Genomic DNA, 15411 nt, shown 5'->3' with positions numbered 1-15411 from the left:
GCTTACTTGGGCAATTAAGGTTCAATTTCATGCGTCATATTTAATTACTTTGGGTGTGGGGCGACATTGCAATACAACGTGATTGCCAGACTTGTTGCCACATCCTCATTCATATGATTTATGGGATGCAGCTGTAGCTGGGTTAAAGTCATCCTGGAGTAGATAGTCTAGCATTCAACTATCCTCCTCCTGAAAGAGACCTGTAACATGGACCTAAAAGGAAAAACACCAGAGGTTTTACTTCTGGTTCGTTTCTTGTTTTTTTTATATATTTTCTGTGGGGAAATTACTTGACAGCCCTTGTGTCATTTCACATCCACAACCAGCACGTATTGATCTTTGCACTTTGACACGTACGGCATTGTTTAGGTCGGACGTGCTTGTTGGTGGAGACGTTCGCAGTTCGCAGGCTGCTTTGTCTGGGGCCCTAATTGGGTATTGCCTGTGTTCACAGACCAGATTGCTATGCTAAAATCAGGCTGTTGAATTTCCTGATTCCCTTTGTAATAGATGGACAATGTTTCCTGAAAGGTAACCGCAGATCATGGAATGAACATTAAATGCCTCGTACATCCATCTGTGTCCACAAAGCTCTTGAGTTATGACCAATGAAAGACATGAATTCAGCATTGTTGTAATTGTAATGCACTTTTACTTCCAGTGTTTGTATTTAGCAATCATTTAGCTTTGCAGCCCATGCTATAAATTTGACATTTGAATGAAGTTAAAAGAATGCAGTTCTGCATTGATTCTTGCTGGTATATTGTAGTTAACAGGCTGCACTCTCAAACATCAAACGGTAGAAACACTTTGGGATTTCTACCGGCCATTTACAGTTGGCAGCTCAAGCTGTAGACACAGACAAAAGCATGTTCACACCTTTTAAGCCTGACCACTGTTTAACCCTCAGTTGGACCTGACCACTATACATTCAACCTGTAGACAGACAGGCAAATGATCCTCACAAGTTTGCAGGATTGTGTTAAACTAGCAGCTGTCTTATGGGCCCTTTTTTTTAGTTTGTTCTTTGTGTATTTGAGGGATGATTTCAGGAGGAATAGTACATTCATAGTGTCCTAATGAAAATGTGGGCTCAGTGTAAAGGTGCATTAATATCATCACAGTCAGAAGTTAAGTGTAATGATTGTTGCTGTGTGTGCTCATCTTCTAAGCCCAGATTAAGTCGTTTTTTTTTGTCTTCATGTGTTCTATGTTTCAACTGGCTACAAGACAACTAGTCCCTCATGAACAATAAAGCTTAAACTGATTTAAAAAAAATAATGAATGTTGTCACATATGACCTGTAACAAGACGTGTGTGTGAATTTATTGATTTATTATATCTTTTTTTGGTTGTCATATTAACCATTATTGAGGTAATTATTTGCTTTTTCCACATCTGTATTTCAAAAACAGACAAAGATGAATGTCAATATGTGTGTGTGTGTGTGTGTGTGTGTGTGTGTGTGTGTGTGTGTGTGTGTGTGTGTGTGTATTACAGGGCTATTACATCGTAGCCATTTTCACTATAATTTAGTAGAAACAATACTAAATCAAAATTAAAATGACCACTTTACTGTGTGAATATTTCCTGAGTAAAATAATGTTAATTACAAATAACATTACTGTATATATCGTGTTGTTCTCAAAATACATATATTTGAAATATATATGAAAATAAATGTGTGAAATAAATAAATACAAATCGGTAAATATGTCTCTTATCGGTTAAAGCGTCGTCATTATTTACATCGAAGAAGAAGAAAAAAATCTCCCGGAACTTCCGCCAAATTTAAACGGAAGTAGGTACGTGGCCGCTTCAGCTGACAGTCTACATGATGGCGACAGAGGTTCAGAGCGGCGACCTCGACAGTGCTACTTCTAGCCGGCTCGAAGTTTCCATCGATGGCCTCACCCTCAGTCCGGACCCGGAGGGCGAGCAGACCCAGGTCGAGGAGCCGGACCCCGAACCCGCAGAACCCGACACCGACACGTCGGATGCCGCGGGAGGCGAAGATGGAGAGACGGCAAAATCAGCCATAGAGAGGAAATGGGGCTTTCCTTTGCTGGAGCTGTACGGAATGGGCCTTAAATTTTTCAAAGGTATTTCGGCTTTTATTCTAATCTCACAGCTTCAACGTATACAAGCAGCTTCACAGCGTACCAACCGAACGGTAAACTGGGGAGACGAATCGCTTGCTCGGTCGAGGTTAGCCGCGTGCTAACGTTAGCTCGTAACGTTAGCTGTCACTGTCAGCCTCTACGTTACATTAGCCACATAGCTAACGAGTGCTAACAGGCTGCTAGCTGGTCGTTAAAGGGTGAAAGAAGCACTTGTCCACTTGTGTCTATGTGTGTGGCCTTGGAGATAATTTCACCCGGTTGTTTGCATGGTGGCGTCTACTTTTGGGAAGAATATCCTGGCTTGGCATGCGACTGCTCCATCAACTAATGTAGCAAAAAAAATAAAATAAGCTATGAGCTATCCACCTACACGAGTGGTGTCTCATAGTGATTTGTTTGGGTAGCTTTAACACGCCCTGCCGTGCCATTGAAGAGGCTGAAAGGAGCCCGTACGCCATTTGCTCGCACAGACTCTTCTCTGATGAATTAGACGCTGACAGGTTGCCATTGTGCTGAAGGAGCGGGTGAGCTCTGAGGATAATACCGGGTCCTTAGTCTCAGATCGACGGGTTTGAAAACCAGGCTTTCGGCACTCACAGGGGCTGTATGATCAGTGGCCTGTTTGACAGCCTGCCTGCTCATATCCATAAATCCACAGACCACTCCCATGCTGCCACTCCAACAGCAAATCCAATAAACAATTTTGAAACACTGGACATTTGCTGTATTCTTGCCACTCGTGATGACTGTGCAAACAGGTTAGGGCCTGGTCGCCGCTCGGTGTGATAGTAATCAGTGCCTTTGTTTTTTTTGCCGTGTATTTCTAGTCGGTTGGGGTTGGTCCTGTGTAACTTGTTTTGTATACAATCCTATCCTTGCCTCACCTCGGATGAATGTTTCAATGTGATTGAAGTCCTGTTGCCATGAGGATCTTATTAATAAGTGATAAAAGAATGTGATGCCCTTCATGCATTCTACTGTTGCTACTACTATGTTGTACTAAAACACAACAGTGTGTTGTAGCATGTACAAAAAGGAATTACAATAAATGCAAATGAGTTGCTTCCACATTGCTGCTCTCAGATAAAGATGGAAAGGCCTTCCACCCGACCTATGAGGAGAAGCTTCGACTGGTGGCTCTGCACAAACAGGTGTTACTGGGGCCTTATAATCCAGACGCTTCACCTGAGGTCGGCTTCTTTGATGTCCTGGGCAATGACCGCAGGTAACCCGAGCAGACCTCTCTCTCTCTGTGTGTGTGTGTGTGTGTGTGTGTGTGTGTGTGTGTGTGTGTGTGTGTGTGTGTGTGTGTGTGTGTGTGTGTGTGTGTGTGTGTGTGTGCGCGCGCGCGCGCGCCAGAGGGTATGAACTTTGAAATCTGGTAAATAAACCAGCAGTTTAGTGTGTCCATATACAGTCTGTTAAACACTTGTGGTGTGCTTGTAATTCCTTTTTATGTGATTAAAAATGTATGAAAACCTTTGATGTAATACAGACACACTTAGTATTTCAAATGTTATGTTCTTAAGAAGCAATGGTTGTTACAAATGCCACCAATTTAAAAACTCTTGTTTTGCTACTGTAAAAGAATATCATCTAAAAGAGGAGTCTCACTCTGTGCAGGAAAGAGTGGGCCTCCTTGGGTAACCTGGAGAAGGAGGACGCCATGGTGGAGTTTGTCAAGCTGCTGAACAAGTGCTGTAACCTCTTTGCTCCCTACGTCACCTCGCACAAGATCGAAAGGGAGGAGCAGGAGAGGAAACGGTGAGGCGCTTGACTTCATTTCCACCCCCGGGGAAAAGCCTCTAAGTACAGACTCCGTCTCAGTTTGTCACGGTTTATAACGTCCTCCGTTACTTTGCTCTTCCCCAGGAAAGAAGAAGAGGAGCGTCAGCGGCTGGAGGAGGAGGAGAGGGAACGACAGAGGCAGGAGGAGGAGAGACGGAGGCTTGAGGAGGAGGAAAGGCAGAGGAGAGAGGACGAGGAAAGGAGACAGGCAGAGGAGGAGAGGCTACGGATTGAGCAGCAGAAGTATGTGTGTCTCATTGTCAGCACTATGTATTTGCATTTCCCTGATGTTGATATCTATATTCTGGAGCAGGCTCAGTGCTCAGCTGAAACCTGTCCTACAGAAGAGAATTCTTACTCTCTATGTTAAAATCCTGCAATTTCCCGCTGTCCACCATTGTCTCCTCTCAGTTTCTCGTATTTCCTTCCTCACCAACTGTGCCCCCCCCCCCCCCCCGTCTTCTATTTCCCAGACAACAGATCATGGCGGCGTTGAATGCTCAGACAGCAGTGCAGTTCCAGCAGTATGCTGCCCAGCAATACCCCAACAGCCCGGAGCAACAGCTGGGCCTCATCCGGCAGCTCCAGGAGCAGCACTACCAACAGTACATGCAGCAGCTCTACCAGGTCCAGCTGGCCCAGCAACAGGTAGTATGTAATCAATAACAGAGGGATAGACGTTTATTGAGTTTCAAAGACACAAAGTAAATTTAAAATAGTCATGGGCCAACAGCTACATTTTTGGTTTCTGTCCCTAGTTTGGATTTCAATGCGTTGACTCGGTTCTGTCTCCCTTTCGTCCCAGGCGGCCTTACAGAAGCAGCAGATGCAGGCGGACTCGATGGTGCAGGGCGCCCTTGAATCTAGCGGCTTCAGTAGTGGCGAACCCATCCCCGCCTCAGCAGCAGTACCGCTGTGCGCCGCCTCACCGCCTACGAGCGAGGAAAGCCCGACAGTCAACGGAGGCCAGTCGGACTCGTACTCGGAGAGCATGGACAGGGAGCCGGAGCCGGAGCCGGCAGAGGAGGTCTCGGAGAACGGGCCTTTATTAGGTTGGTGGGCCGGAGACATTTTCATATTTAAAAACCCATAAACCACCTGAGATGTCTTCATGCAGAAGTAATCTACAGATGTATCTTTCCTCATTGTGTAGCTGAAGGACAGAGAGGGAGCGCTTTCTGTCGAACAAACAGAGCTTGATACCAAACTTGAAACCTGATTTGTACCTTGTTGATGTGACCCGGAGGGCAGAGAGGAGAAGAGCTGGAACAAGTGTTACACGATAGTATAGGTGTGACGCAACCACGCATTCTGGGAGAAGCCCTCAATGAAAAGAAGAACTTTACAGACGTGTAGTTGAGATCAAAATGACGGCTGAAATGGTGTGGTTTGTAAAAAGAAAGCCTGCGTTAGCAGATTGTCTCCGATTGTAATACGTCTCTTGTCCCTTTTTATCGCAGCAGACTCCCCGCCAGTCATAGCAGCTCCCTCCATGTGGACGCGGCCGCAGATCAAGGACTTCAAGGAGAAGATCCGTCAGGACGCAGACAGCGTGATCACAGTGGGCCGCGGGGAGGTGGTGACGGTGCGGGTGCCCACCCACGAGGAGGGCTCTTACCTTTTCTGGGAGTTCGCCACGGACTATTACGACATCGGCTTCGGGGTCTTCTTCGAGTGGACGGACGCCGCGTCTGCCGCGGTCAGCGTGCACGTGTCGGAGTCCAGCGACGAGGACGAGGAGGATGAAGGTGAGGCGTGGGCGGGGAGTCTGTGTGATAAGCCTGCAGTGTTTCTATTGCAAATGTTTCTCAGGTCTGTCTTAGTGATTTAGCTCTGTTGCTTCACTCATCAGCCATTGTAGATATGATTAACTTCATTTATAGTTATTGTATTCTTATCTCGAGTTCAGAGCTCGCCGACGCCGTAGTTAAACATCTCAATGCTCTTCCTTTGGAGGAGGAAGTCCTGCTTGTGCTCTTTGGTGAAGCAGTAGTGTGAAGATAAAGGAATTAAATGTTGACGAGAAACGAGATGTTTCGTGTTAATAACACAACTAGTTATACAAGAGATTCTCCCATTTTGTCAAAAACCTCATGTATCTTTTTGCTACGATGCAATTTCAGTTAAAAACATATCCTATAAGTATGAGTCTGATACCTGAAGGCGTTTCAGATGGTGTAATGTTTACCCATATTATATGGCATCATATTTGTGTACTCTATGGGACTTCATTATTATTTTATGTTGAGCTCAAAATAGATTTCAGTTTCCTCAAATAATGCAAAATCAAATTTATGCGCCTGCAAATGTTTTTTTCCCCGACCGTCAACATCGTCCTCGCGTCCTCAGGTGAACCCCCCAGCGAGGAGGAGAAGGCGAAGAAGGAGGCGGGGAAGCCCCAGGTGGATGAGATAGTGCCGGTGTACCGGCGGGACTGTCACGAGGAGGTGTACGCCGGCAGCCATCAGTACCCCGGCCGCGGAGTCTACCTGCTCAAGTTTGACAACTCCTACTCACTCTGGCGCTCCAAGAGTGTTTACTACAGAGTCTACTACACCAGATAAGCCTGAATACAGACACAGGGGAGCCAAGGAGTGTGTATGTTCATATATATACACATACATATATATATATATATATATATATATATATATATACACATACATATATATATATATATATATATATATATATATATATATATATATATATATATATATATGCGCGTGTGTTTTGAAGGAAAAAAGTGACACCAGATCTATTCTGGACAAAACCACCAGAGGGTGACAAAGACTCATCTGAAGCCCTGGTTTGGAGATTGGACTAACATGTATGTACTGTTTGTGTATGCGTGTCCTAAGACACACCCACGCTAGAGTCTGTCATCGAGCCCTTGGAAGAGGAGTGTGTGTATTCCTGTTGTATTGTCCCCACCTGTCCTCGCCGCGCTCACATGAGACCACGCCGTAGGACTCTCTCTCTCTTTCTCTTGCTCTCTCGCTCTCTCGTATTGTTTTGACCGCTTCTCGCCCCCGGGCTCCTCTTCTGTCACCACATCCCAGTCCAGCACCATCCAACGTGGCCTTGTGGCCACTTCTGCCCCGTGTGGCGCTTTCGTAAAACCACGTTAAGCGGGGGGGGGGGGACCCGGCGAGTCCAGCTCTCTTTTGAGAGCCGACGATTCCCGTTCTGGTGGTACTGGTGGTGGTTTTATCCCACAAGAACACAGACAATGTCGAAAAAAATCTTTAATTATATTGCAAATGTGCTTCATAACACTATGCCTCTGTTCCACTGAGCGCTTCTGGTCTTTGCCAAGTCTCTCTCACACACACACACACACACACACACACACACACACACACACACACACACACACACATTAAAAACACCGTTATACGTGAGCTTAATCATCTTCTTTTGTTGTACAACAGTAGTCGGCTGTTCCCCTCCAGAGCCCCCGTACCTGGGTTAACACCTGAGGGGATATTCAGGGGCAGCAGAGCTCTCTTTGACTTGTTCTCGCACCAAAACAATATCTCTCACCCTTTTTTTTTTTTTTTTTATATATTTCTTGATAAAATCTGATTTTATTTCATAGAGTCTACAGGTCAGAAGTCATTCTGTGGTTTGGAGTGAACTCCAGAGTCATGAGTGTTAAAGGAGTGAGTATAGAATAAAGGTCGGCCTTCTGGCTCTACATGCAGCTCAGTGAGCGATACGGAATAAAAACAGCAGTTACTCGATGTGTCCGTTTCCACATGACTGATCACATCAAATCAACTGTCCTTTGCTCACCAATTCTTCACGATGTGACAGATGTTGTATTAATATTACCCAGGAGGGTTTTGTGTTCATCACTCTGCGTGTTTGGAGGCGCTGTACTACAGGACTACACTGAACAATACACATGTTTTTGGAGGTCAAGGCACACTGTTACATCTCTGCAGCACTCGGTGCTCCAAATCCACAACCCATAATCCATGTTGCTGCTCCGTTTTATTCTTCTTCTTCCTGGTTTGCATTAACTCAAATTGTCATCTCAAAAAAAAAAAAAAAAGGAATGGTGAATAAACGGAGATGATGTAGACTCATCTTTGTGTCTGTGGGGACGTGGTTGCTTACTAAAATCACTTGTTTTCAACTTTTCTAAGTTCATTTGCTGGATTAACTCTGTTCAGTTCCACATGACTTTTGTATGCTCTGTGTACCTACCACACAGGTACGTTATGAGCAGTGTGTGTGTGTGTGTGTGTGTGTGTGTGTGTGTGTGTGTGTGTGTGTGTGTGTGTGTGTGTGTGATGTGTGATGTGTGATGTGTTCAGTGGGCGTTGGACGTTTGGTTTCACGTCATCGAGCCGTGTTTGTACATTTTTGTGCGTCTGCAACCGAACTTTAAAGACGGAGGCGGAATAACTTGCAAGTCGAGTAATCCTGCAATGTCCCTGCCGAGTGTGAGTTCATCATATTATTTAATGATTAGAGGCCACGCCCATCCAGTCAGTGATTCGTGTAACAAAATGTCTCCAGAAAGCTCCCATGTGTTCTGATGGGGATGTTGTCGTCGCTCACCGAGCGGCTTGGGTTGACGTGTTCCAGCCTTGTATGTAAATAATTCTATAAAGGAGTTTATGTTTGGGTTTTTTTTTTTTTTTTTTTTTTGTAGATGTGGAAGAAGGCTATGGTTTTGAGAATCGATGCACTGTAAAATATGGTGAATGAGATATATGTGTACAATTTACCCCGAATGAAAGTCCAGAACTAGTAGGAGGCATAAACCTGTAAGACTCTATTGACACGACAGACAGAAAAGCTCATCTTTTTCTATTGTTTTGACTTGTTTCCATCTCTTATGAGTTGCAAGATCTTTTTTTTTTTTTTTTTTGTTGGGGCATATATTTAATCTTGATTAAACTTATGTTCATCTCTAGAATTGGCGAGTTTGTTTGCTTTTGTTTTTATTATTTACATTTTGTATGATGATTTTTAACCCATTCATTCACGTGAGGAAAACTGCTGAATGTTGCTTCCTGGGATGAGTCCAACATGTCCATCAGTGTCCTTGCTGTGTCTTTAAGTGTTCCAGGTGATCACATTTAAACAATGGGAGTGTGAGAGCACTGATGTCGTCCTTGGAACAACAGAACCCTTTGATCTAGTTCCTTTCTTTCCTCTGGTGGTGGGGGGGGGGGTCGTCCTCGCTTTGTGCTGAGGTCAGAAGAAATGCGGATCCATGTACCTCGTCTTCACATGCTGTCCACAAGACGGCCGGTTCAACAGTTTACAATCTCAAATGTTGAGGAACTGTTGAACTGTTGCAACAGCGAACAGACCAGCAGGAGAGGAACTTAAAGATTTCCAGTAAGTTGAGTAAAGAGAGAACACTGATAGTTACAATGTCTCTCATGAGGCGCTTCTGAAGCTGCAGTGTTCACATGAAGACACCAGGTGTCACAATAAATACCTCAAACTACACTGTAACTTAGTTATGGAATCACATCATTACAAGAACAGGTGACGTTAATGTTTGTTTCCCTTTTTAATCCAAGGTAACGTTACAAAGTTCATTTATTGTCATTGTGCATCTATGCTGCGTGTTGAAATGCAGTCTGTAGTCCATATTGCTTCATAAGAAAACACACACGTGTGTGTGTGTGTGTGTGTGTGTGTGTGTGTGTGTGTGTGTGTGTGTGTGTGTGTGTGTGTGTGTGTGTGTGTGTGTGTGTGTTTTCTTAGAATGACACTATAGATAGTTATTCTTTATACTTACTTTTTATTGGTTGTCAGCATTTAACGTTTTATTATTAATTAGTTACAGGTTTATTATGGAGAGACATAAAGTCCAGCCAGAACCTCCTACCTAAAATGCTCCATGTACTTAAATTATTGTTTGTTGAAAATAAAATTAATCCCGAATGATTATAAGACATTATGGTCCATAGAGCGTGAATTAAACGGTGATTTATTCAAACTTCTCAGCTTGTCAGAAGTCTTAGTCACTCCGGTTCACTCTGGAGGAAATAGTCCGGTCCATGTTTTCCATCAGACCGCTGAACTGCCCTCGGTGGGAGGCAGGTAGAGTCTCCTGTAGAGCAGGCTCCGGCTCCACTTCTACAGGTGGTTGCAGTGTTTTCCGGGCTTTTTGTTTGTTCTCTCCTACTTTTCCTTCTGTTTTTGCTCCTCTCGTCGCTCCGGCTGCTTGAATTTGAATAGACTTTGGGAGGCAACGTCTCCGGCGTACAGCAGCACAAAGTCTCGTGCTTTGTAAAGGGAGAATATGGCGGGATGAAGGCTTCTACCGCCTCCTAACAGCAGCAGCCGAAGGACGCTGATGCGTCTTGGATTTAGTTTCTTTATAAAGCTGTAGAGGTTGTTTTGCGTGAACACTTTTCGGTCCCGCAGGAGTTATTGGTATGAAATAAACATGCCCTTTCACCAGAGGACCGTTGAGCCGCGGCGCGTGAGTCGGTTATCGGCGAGGGACGGCTGGATACCGAGGGGAGAAACCGGGAGACGCAAACTGCGGAAACCCGTGTTGTTCTCGTCTCTGGACGAGGTCGGCTGTCACACGTTGACCAACATTATACACCAACTCTCCGACCTTTCTCGACATGCCGGCGACATCTTCCTGGGCATCGAGATGCAGGCGGGCATGGTGTTCACAAGGTCCTGCAGGATCCAGGGGCGGCTGCAGAAGCTGCAAGTTGAAGTCCGCAAGTTGGATCCCAAGAAGACCAAAATCCGTAAGTTTGCTGTGGCAACTAAACAACCTGTGAACCAGAACCATGAGTACATCTCTACATATCTGGGCCCCCATAGCAATACCATGAAGTCAATAATACTGTGGTTAAACCAGAGTCACTATACACTTTAATAATGATATGTAATGTGTATATGAATAGATATTGATTCATTCCAGATATAACTAGATAGAGAACGTCTTTAAATGGACCTGTATCTGTGTATGTGTGTATGTGTCATTGGTGTGTGTGTGTGTGGAGAGATGCTGGTCAGGTCCACGGTGACGGTCACACAGGAAGCAGTGACTGCTGACACATGGCTGTGTCTGTCTCGAGGGTAATAATAAAGGGTGTCGAGTCCCGTCAGAAATGATGGATTCCCTCTCAACGGACTCAACCATCTGGGTCCAGGTCTTCACAGGCTCCAGAGATCACAGGAGGCCTCGCAACTCCCCTTTTTGCCGTTTCCTGCACGTCAACAAAAGTTTGCTCAGTGAAAGATGAATGGGATGAAATCAAGTTCCCATTTGCTGCAACATGTGGTGACTTCTGTTGCGTTGTGATTTGTTTTGCTGCCCTTGTAAAGCTGTTGTCTCACACTGTTATACATTAACTCAGACTATGGTCACTGGGCCAGCTGTGAAGATAAGCCTGTCCTCTGGTCTGCTCCCACAGTACAGCCTGTTGAAGTGATATGCTTCTGTAATGGGCTGTTGTGTGGTACCGTGTAAACAGAGTAGTTAAGGGATTGGGTTTCCCATTGATCAGCTGCTCGGCTTCTTTTGTTTCTACAGAAATATGTTGCACAGTAGGATTCAGAAGACGAGCCCGACTTCTTCTGAACACTGGTGACGGAGGAGGATTTAAGTCCTGAGTCACTGATTTTTGTTCCCTTTTGACTTTCCTTATTCTCATCTATTCACTCTGCCTTTAGTCTGACTCACAGACGCACGCACATACACACACACACACACACACACACACACACACACACACACACACACACAAAAACTTGTTGCAGGGAAACGATAAGCTCAGTAGACAGTTCCCAGACACAAGTGAATGTGATGTATGATGAGCAATGGATTGCACACACACACACACACACACACACACACACACACACACACACACACACACACACACACACATACCCTCTACGTGACAGCGACCAGACATTTAACCGGTCCTCTGTGTTATCGCATCGGCCTGACCCGGCTGCTCCTGGTATCGGTACCTGTTGAAGCTTTTGACGCGGTACTAGGTGGGGTCGGGAGTTCCTTTTTTTTTTAAGTCGTTCACTCATTCACTCGGCGGAGGCTAGCAGCTGAGGACAAGGTGTGAGAGAGCAGACTGGAATGCGGCGCGTTACTTAGCTCTCCGTACGGTTAGCAGCTCCCACTCAGCCCCAAGGCCAGCGCCGGGTCTACAGAAGCCCTGGCTTCAGATCCATTACAACACAGGCGTGTCTGCTTGACTCCTAACTCTTTACACACAAACACCTGTCTGTACAAAATGCCATTTGATGCCCCCCCCCCAGCATTACTGAGGATTTGAATGTGTCACAACACAGAACAGCTGTTTTGAATGGGTATTCAAATCACAGTTAATGTGTAGTGCAGAAACAAAGCATCCATAGACTCCTAGTAGTATTTTTGCTCCGCCTCTTGTACTCTACGTCTGGTATGCGGGTTTTTAACTCCACATTTAATGAGACTTCATGACACATCGTCTTTACAGCATTTGACCGGGCCCCAAAGGAAAGTCTTTCACAACCGTGTCCTCATTATAGTTTGCGTGTAAACACGTAACTGTGATCGGTCACTCTTTTGTCTTCGACTGCTGTGGGTTAGGATTCCTACGCTAACCTCAGGTCAGAGATGGATCATGTTACTGGTGAGGGGCCGAAAGAGGGGCCCCTGAATGCTGGGGGACTGACATTGAGGGAAGGGCGTAGTGAGTGAGTGAGTGAGTGAGTGAGTGAGTGAGTGAGTGTGTGTGTGTGTGTGTGTGTGTGTGTGTGTGTGTGTGTGTGTGTGTGTGTGTGTGTGTGTGTGTGTGTGTGTGTCAAAGTAATCGTCAGGGGCAGTTTGAACAGACATGATAGGCAGAGATGTGTGTATTTTGACTGTCATGCTTCTGTTAGTCCATTTGTGCTGAAGTCCCGCTCAGCAGGTCAGAGGTCGTCCCGTCCGGCCTCAGAGGGGAACACCTGACACTCATGAGTCAAGAGTTTAGATAAAGTCTAGTTTGAGTATCTGCTGCTGGGTGAATCGTAAAGCTACAAAAAAAAAGAAGCAAACGTTAATTTGCGTCATTGGTTTTGTGTTTTGAAAATAGCCAAACAATAAACAAGCTTTGGCCACAGTGTTGACACTTCTATGCACACAAAAATAAACTCATAAGAGGAGCTGAAGGAGTTTGTCACATAAATAGGATCTGAGAGTACCGCTTTTGATTGACGACCAAAGATTTCACCACATCTCTCTGTCGGTTGTCACCTTTTTGTCTGGTTCAGCCACAAGCTGCTCCGCCTACAGGGCCTTCTAATAGAGGACATCTCGTCCTCGCCCACTAACATGTCACAACTTTGACTTTTAACTAAATATTAGACACTAAGTCTGCACCGCCAAATATAGCACTGGATTGAATAGGCAGCATGCTATTAATATCAAAAGTAGGTCAAACTAGTGAAGGTTAATTGGAGCTAGAAGAGACTTAACGGGCCTCCCTGTCAGATATCTTGATGCCGTCTAGCTAACCTGCTGCTGGGCTCAGACCTGAACCCTGTTCGGATGGGACACATGCTAATGTCCTCTCTCCAGTCGGTTATTAATAGACGTGTGTCTTTCATCTGTAGCATGCCATCATCGTTAGTGTGTGTTGCTATGTTCAAGAGCTTCTCAAGGACCGCTGTGTGTGTGTGTGTGTGTGTGTGTGTGTGTGTGTGTGTGTGTGTGTGTGTGTGTGTGTGTGTGTGTGTGTGTGTGTGTGTGTGTGTGTGTGTGTGTGTGCATGGACACATACGCACTAGGCGTGTTCGTTGATGGACATATTTTGGCTCAGACTGGAACCACACTGGCCATGGATGTTTGTGCATAAACTCAGTAATGACGATAACGACTTGTGCTTGAATGAGACCCAAGTTATGTCCCTCATCACATCACAGAGAATAACGAAGCTCTGCGATGCCAAGATGAACTAAGTGCTGTTTATCGTATTTTAACTATCAGGTTTTCTTGTTTGTCTCACACACACACACACACACACACACACACACACACACACACACACACACACACACACACACACACACACACACAGAGTCCTTGTTTATCCCACCTCAGCTCTCCCTCGTCACTATTCACTCAGGCCCGCCGTGGTCTCCTCCGTTCATGGACAGAGAGCAGCAGTCATCACACAGCCAGAATCCACAAGTCGGTTCCCACAGGGCTCGTTCCAGCGAGGGGAGCCTGGCCCGGTTCTAGAGGTCAACCTGGTCCCATGAGGAACAAAAGAGTCCGGTCGGGTCAGAGAGAAAGCAAAAAGTGAGGAAAAAAACAAACTATGAAAAACGAGTGGGAAAGGGTGGAGAAGTGAAGGGAATTTGTCATTGAAGTGTGTGTGTGTGTGTGTGTGTGTGTGTGTGTGTGTGTGTGTGTGTGTGTGTGTGTGTGTGTGTGTGTGTGCGCGTGTGTAACCGCCCTCTCTCACGCCTCTATGCAGACTGCCCAGGATGTAGACGCAGCCCTGGCTGGGGCTCAAAGGAGTGAAATGCAAGGGAGGAAGGGTTAGCTAGCAGTAATTAAGTGTTGTTCTCAAACCTCTCATTTGTCTTCGTGTATTTGTACACACATGCGTTTTCTTCATCGGTCTTCAATCGTGTTTGCTGTCTCGACTCCAGCTGCCTCTGCTCAGCGCTGTCTCACAGTTCCTCCATGCTGATTTCATGGTCATCTTTGCATGTAGCAGAAAGACTGAACTGTTTCTTTAGGTCTCACTTTTCTGTAAAGGTCAAGTCTGGGAGGCTTTAATTCTGGAAAGTGCTGAAACTATCATGGACTGTGACTAGCATACACACAGTATGACGTCTCTGTCAACATTTTATTGTGGCTGTCCACAAAGAACACACACACACACACACACACACACACACACACACACACACACACACACACACACACGCGTGTGCCTATGGTCACACACTCAGAGCAGCCAGATGCAGGACTTGCAGGTTGCCAGTTGTGGGTACTGCAGGGTAATCCGGGGTTTAACCGACGTCTACCTCCCACTATGGTGACCTCTGCTCAAAGGAGGATCCAGAGAGGGTTTCATCTTCTAGAACACTCACAATCACATTTTAGATGTCATAGTAGCATTAGCATTTTTGTATTTTAAGATATTAAGACTGTACTAGCAAGTGACATCTAACAGCCTGGCTGATACACCAGCAACGCACCTTTTTGTATTTGTAATGTACAGTTTATACACATTTCTGCTCCTGTAATTTGTATTAGCTGCATTACAACAGACGTATTCCATTGCTGTTGAAGAATGGTGAAGGTGAAGAGTGTAAAGAGTTGTGTTCCAGATGTTACACAACTGTGGTTGTGGTATGACAAACAGCCAAAATGTTCAGGGTCACTTGCATTTCTACCAGAGAGCCAAACAAGAACTGAACTGACAGCAGAACAAAGACATCTGTGGAGAACAGATGAGCTCTGCTTTGTTCACAAACTTTTGACCAGGCAAATACAAAA

The 15411-nt window shown here is 45.4% G+C and overlaps 2 protein-coding genes across 3 annotated transcripts in view; both read left to right on the top strand.

The window, feature by feature from the left end:
* The first annotated feature begins 1810 nt into the window (after positions 1 to 1810).
* On the top strand, positions 1811 to 6554 carry acbd3 (acyl-Coenzyme A binding domain containing 3). 2 transcript variants are annotated; one of them, XM_068724525.1, is made up of 8 exons: positions 1811 to 2102; positions 3207 to 3348; positions 3747 to 3887; positions 3996 to 4154; positions 4385 to 4562; positions 4717 to 4963; positions 5372 to 5659; positions 6261 to 6554. In XM_068724525.1, the coding sequence occupies exons 1-8, from the start codon at positions 1835 to 1837 to the stop codon at positions 6473 to 6475; spliced, it is 1638 nt and encodes a 545-aa protein (XP_068580626.1). In that variant the 5' UTR covers positions 1811 to 1834; the 3' UTR covers positions 6476 to 6554. The 2 variants fall into 2 exon arrangements, with proteins under 2 accessions (XP_068580626.1, XP_068580627.1); XM_068724526.1 differs by having other exon boundaries at positions 4385 to 4559; positions 6261 to 6553.
* Positions 6555 to 10101: 3547 nt separating this feature from the next.
* The window catches only part of LOC137882371 (NHS-like protein 1), an 83874-nt gene continuing 78564 nt past the window's right edge, over positions 10102 to 15411 (top strand). Inside the window, 1 exon segment of the mRNA XM_068724649.1 lies at positions 10102 to 10654. Coding sequence (XP_068580750.1) covers positions 10336 to 10654 — 319 coding nt within the window. The 5' untranslated portion in view covers positions 10102 to 10335.

This window comes from Cebidichthys violaceus, unplaced genomic scaffold, assembly GCF_023349555.1.
Source record: "Cebidichthys violaceus isolate CVI_PGR_0920_01 unplaced genomic scaffold, fCebVio1.0.p SCAF_31, whole genome shotgun sequence".
NCBI classification, from domain to species: domain Eukaryota; kingdom Metazoa; phylum Chordata; class Actinopteri; order Perciformes; family Stichaeidae; genus Cebidichthys; species Cebidichthys violaceus.
The sequence above is the reverse complement of the archived record's forward strand: the minus strand, read 5'-3'. Positions and strand labels throughout refer to the sequence as shown.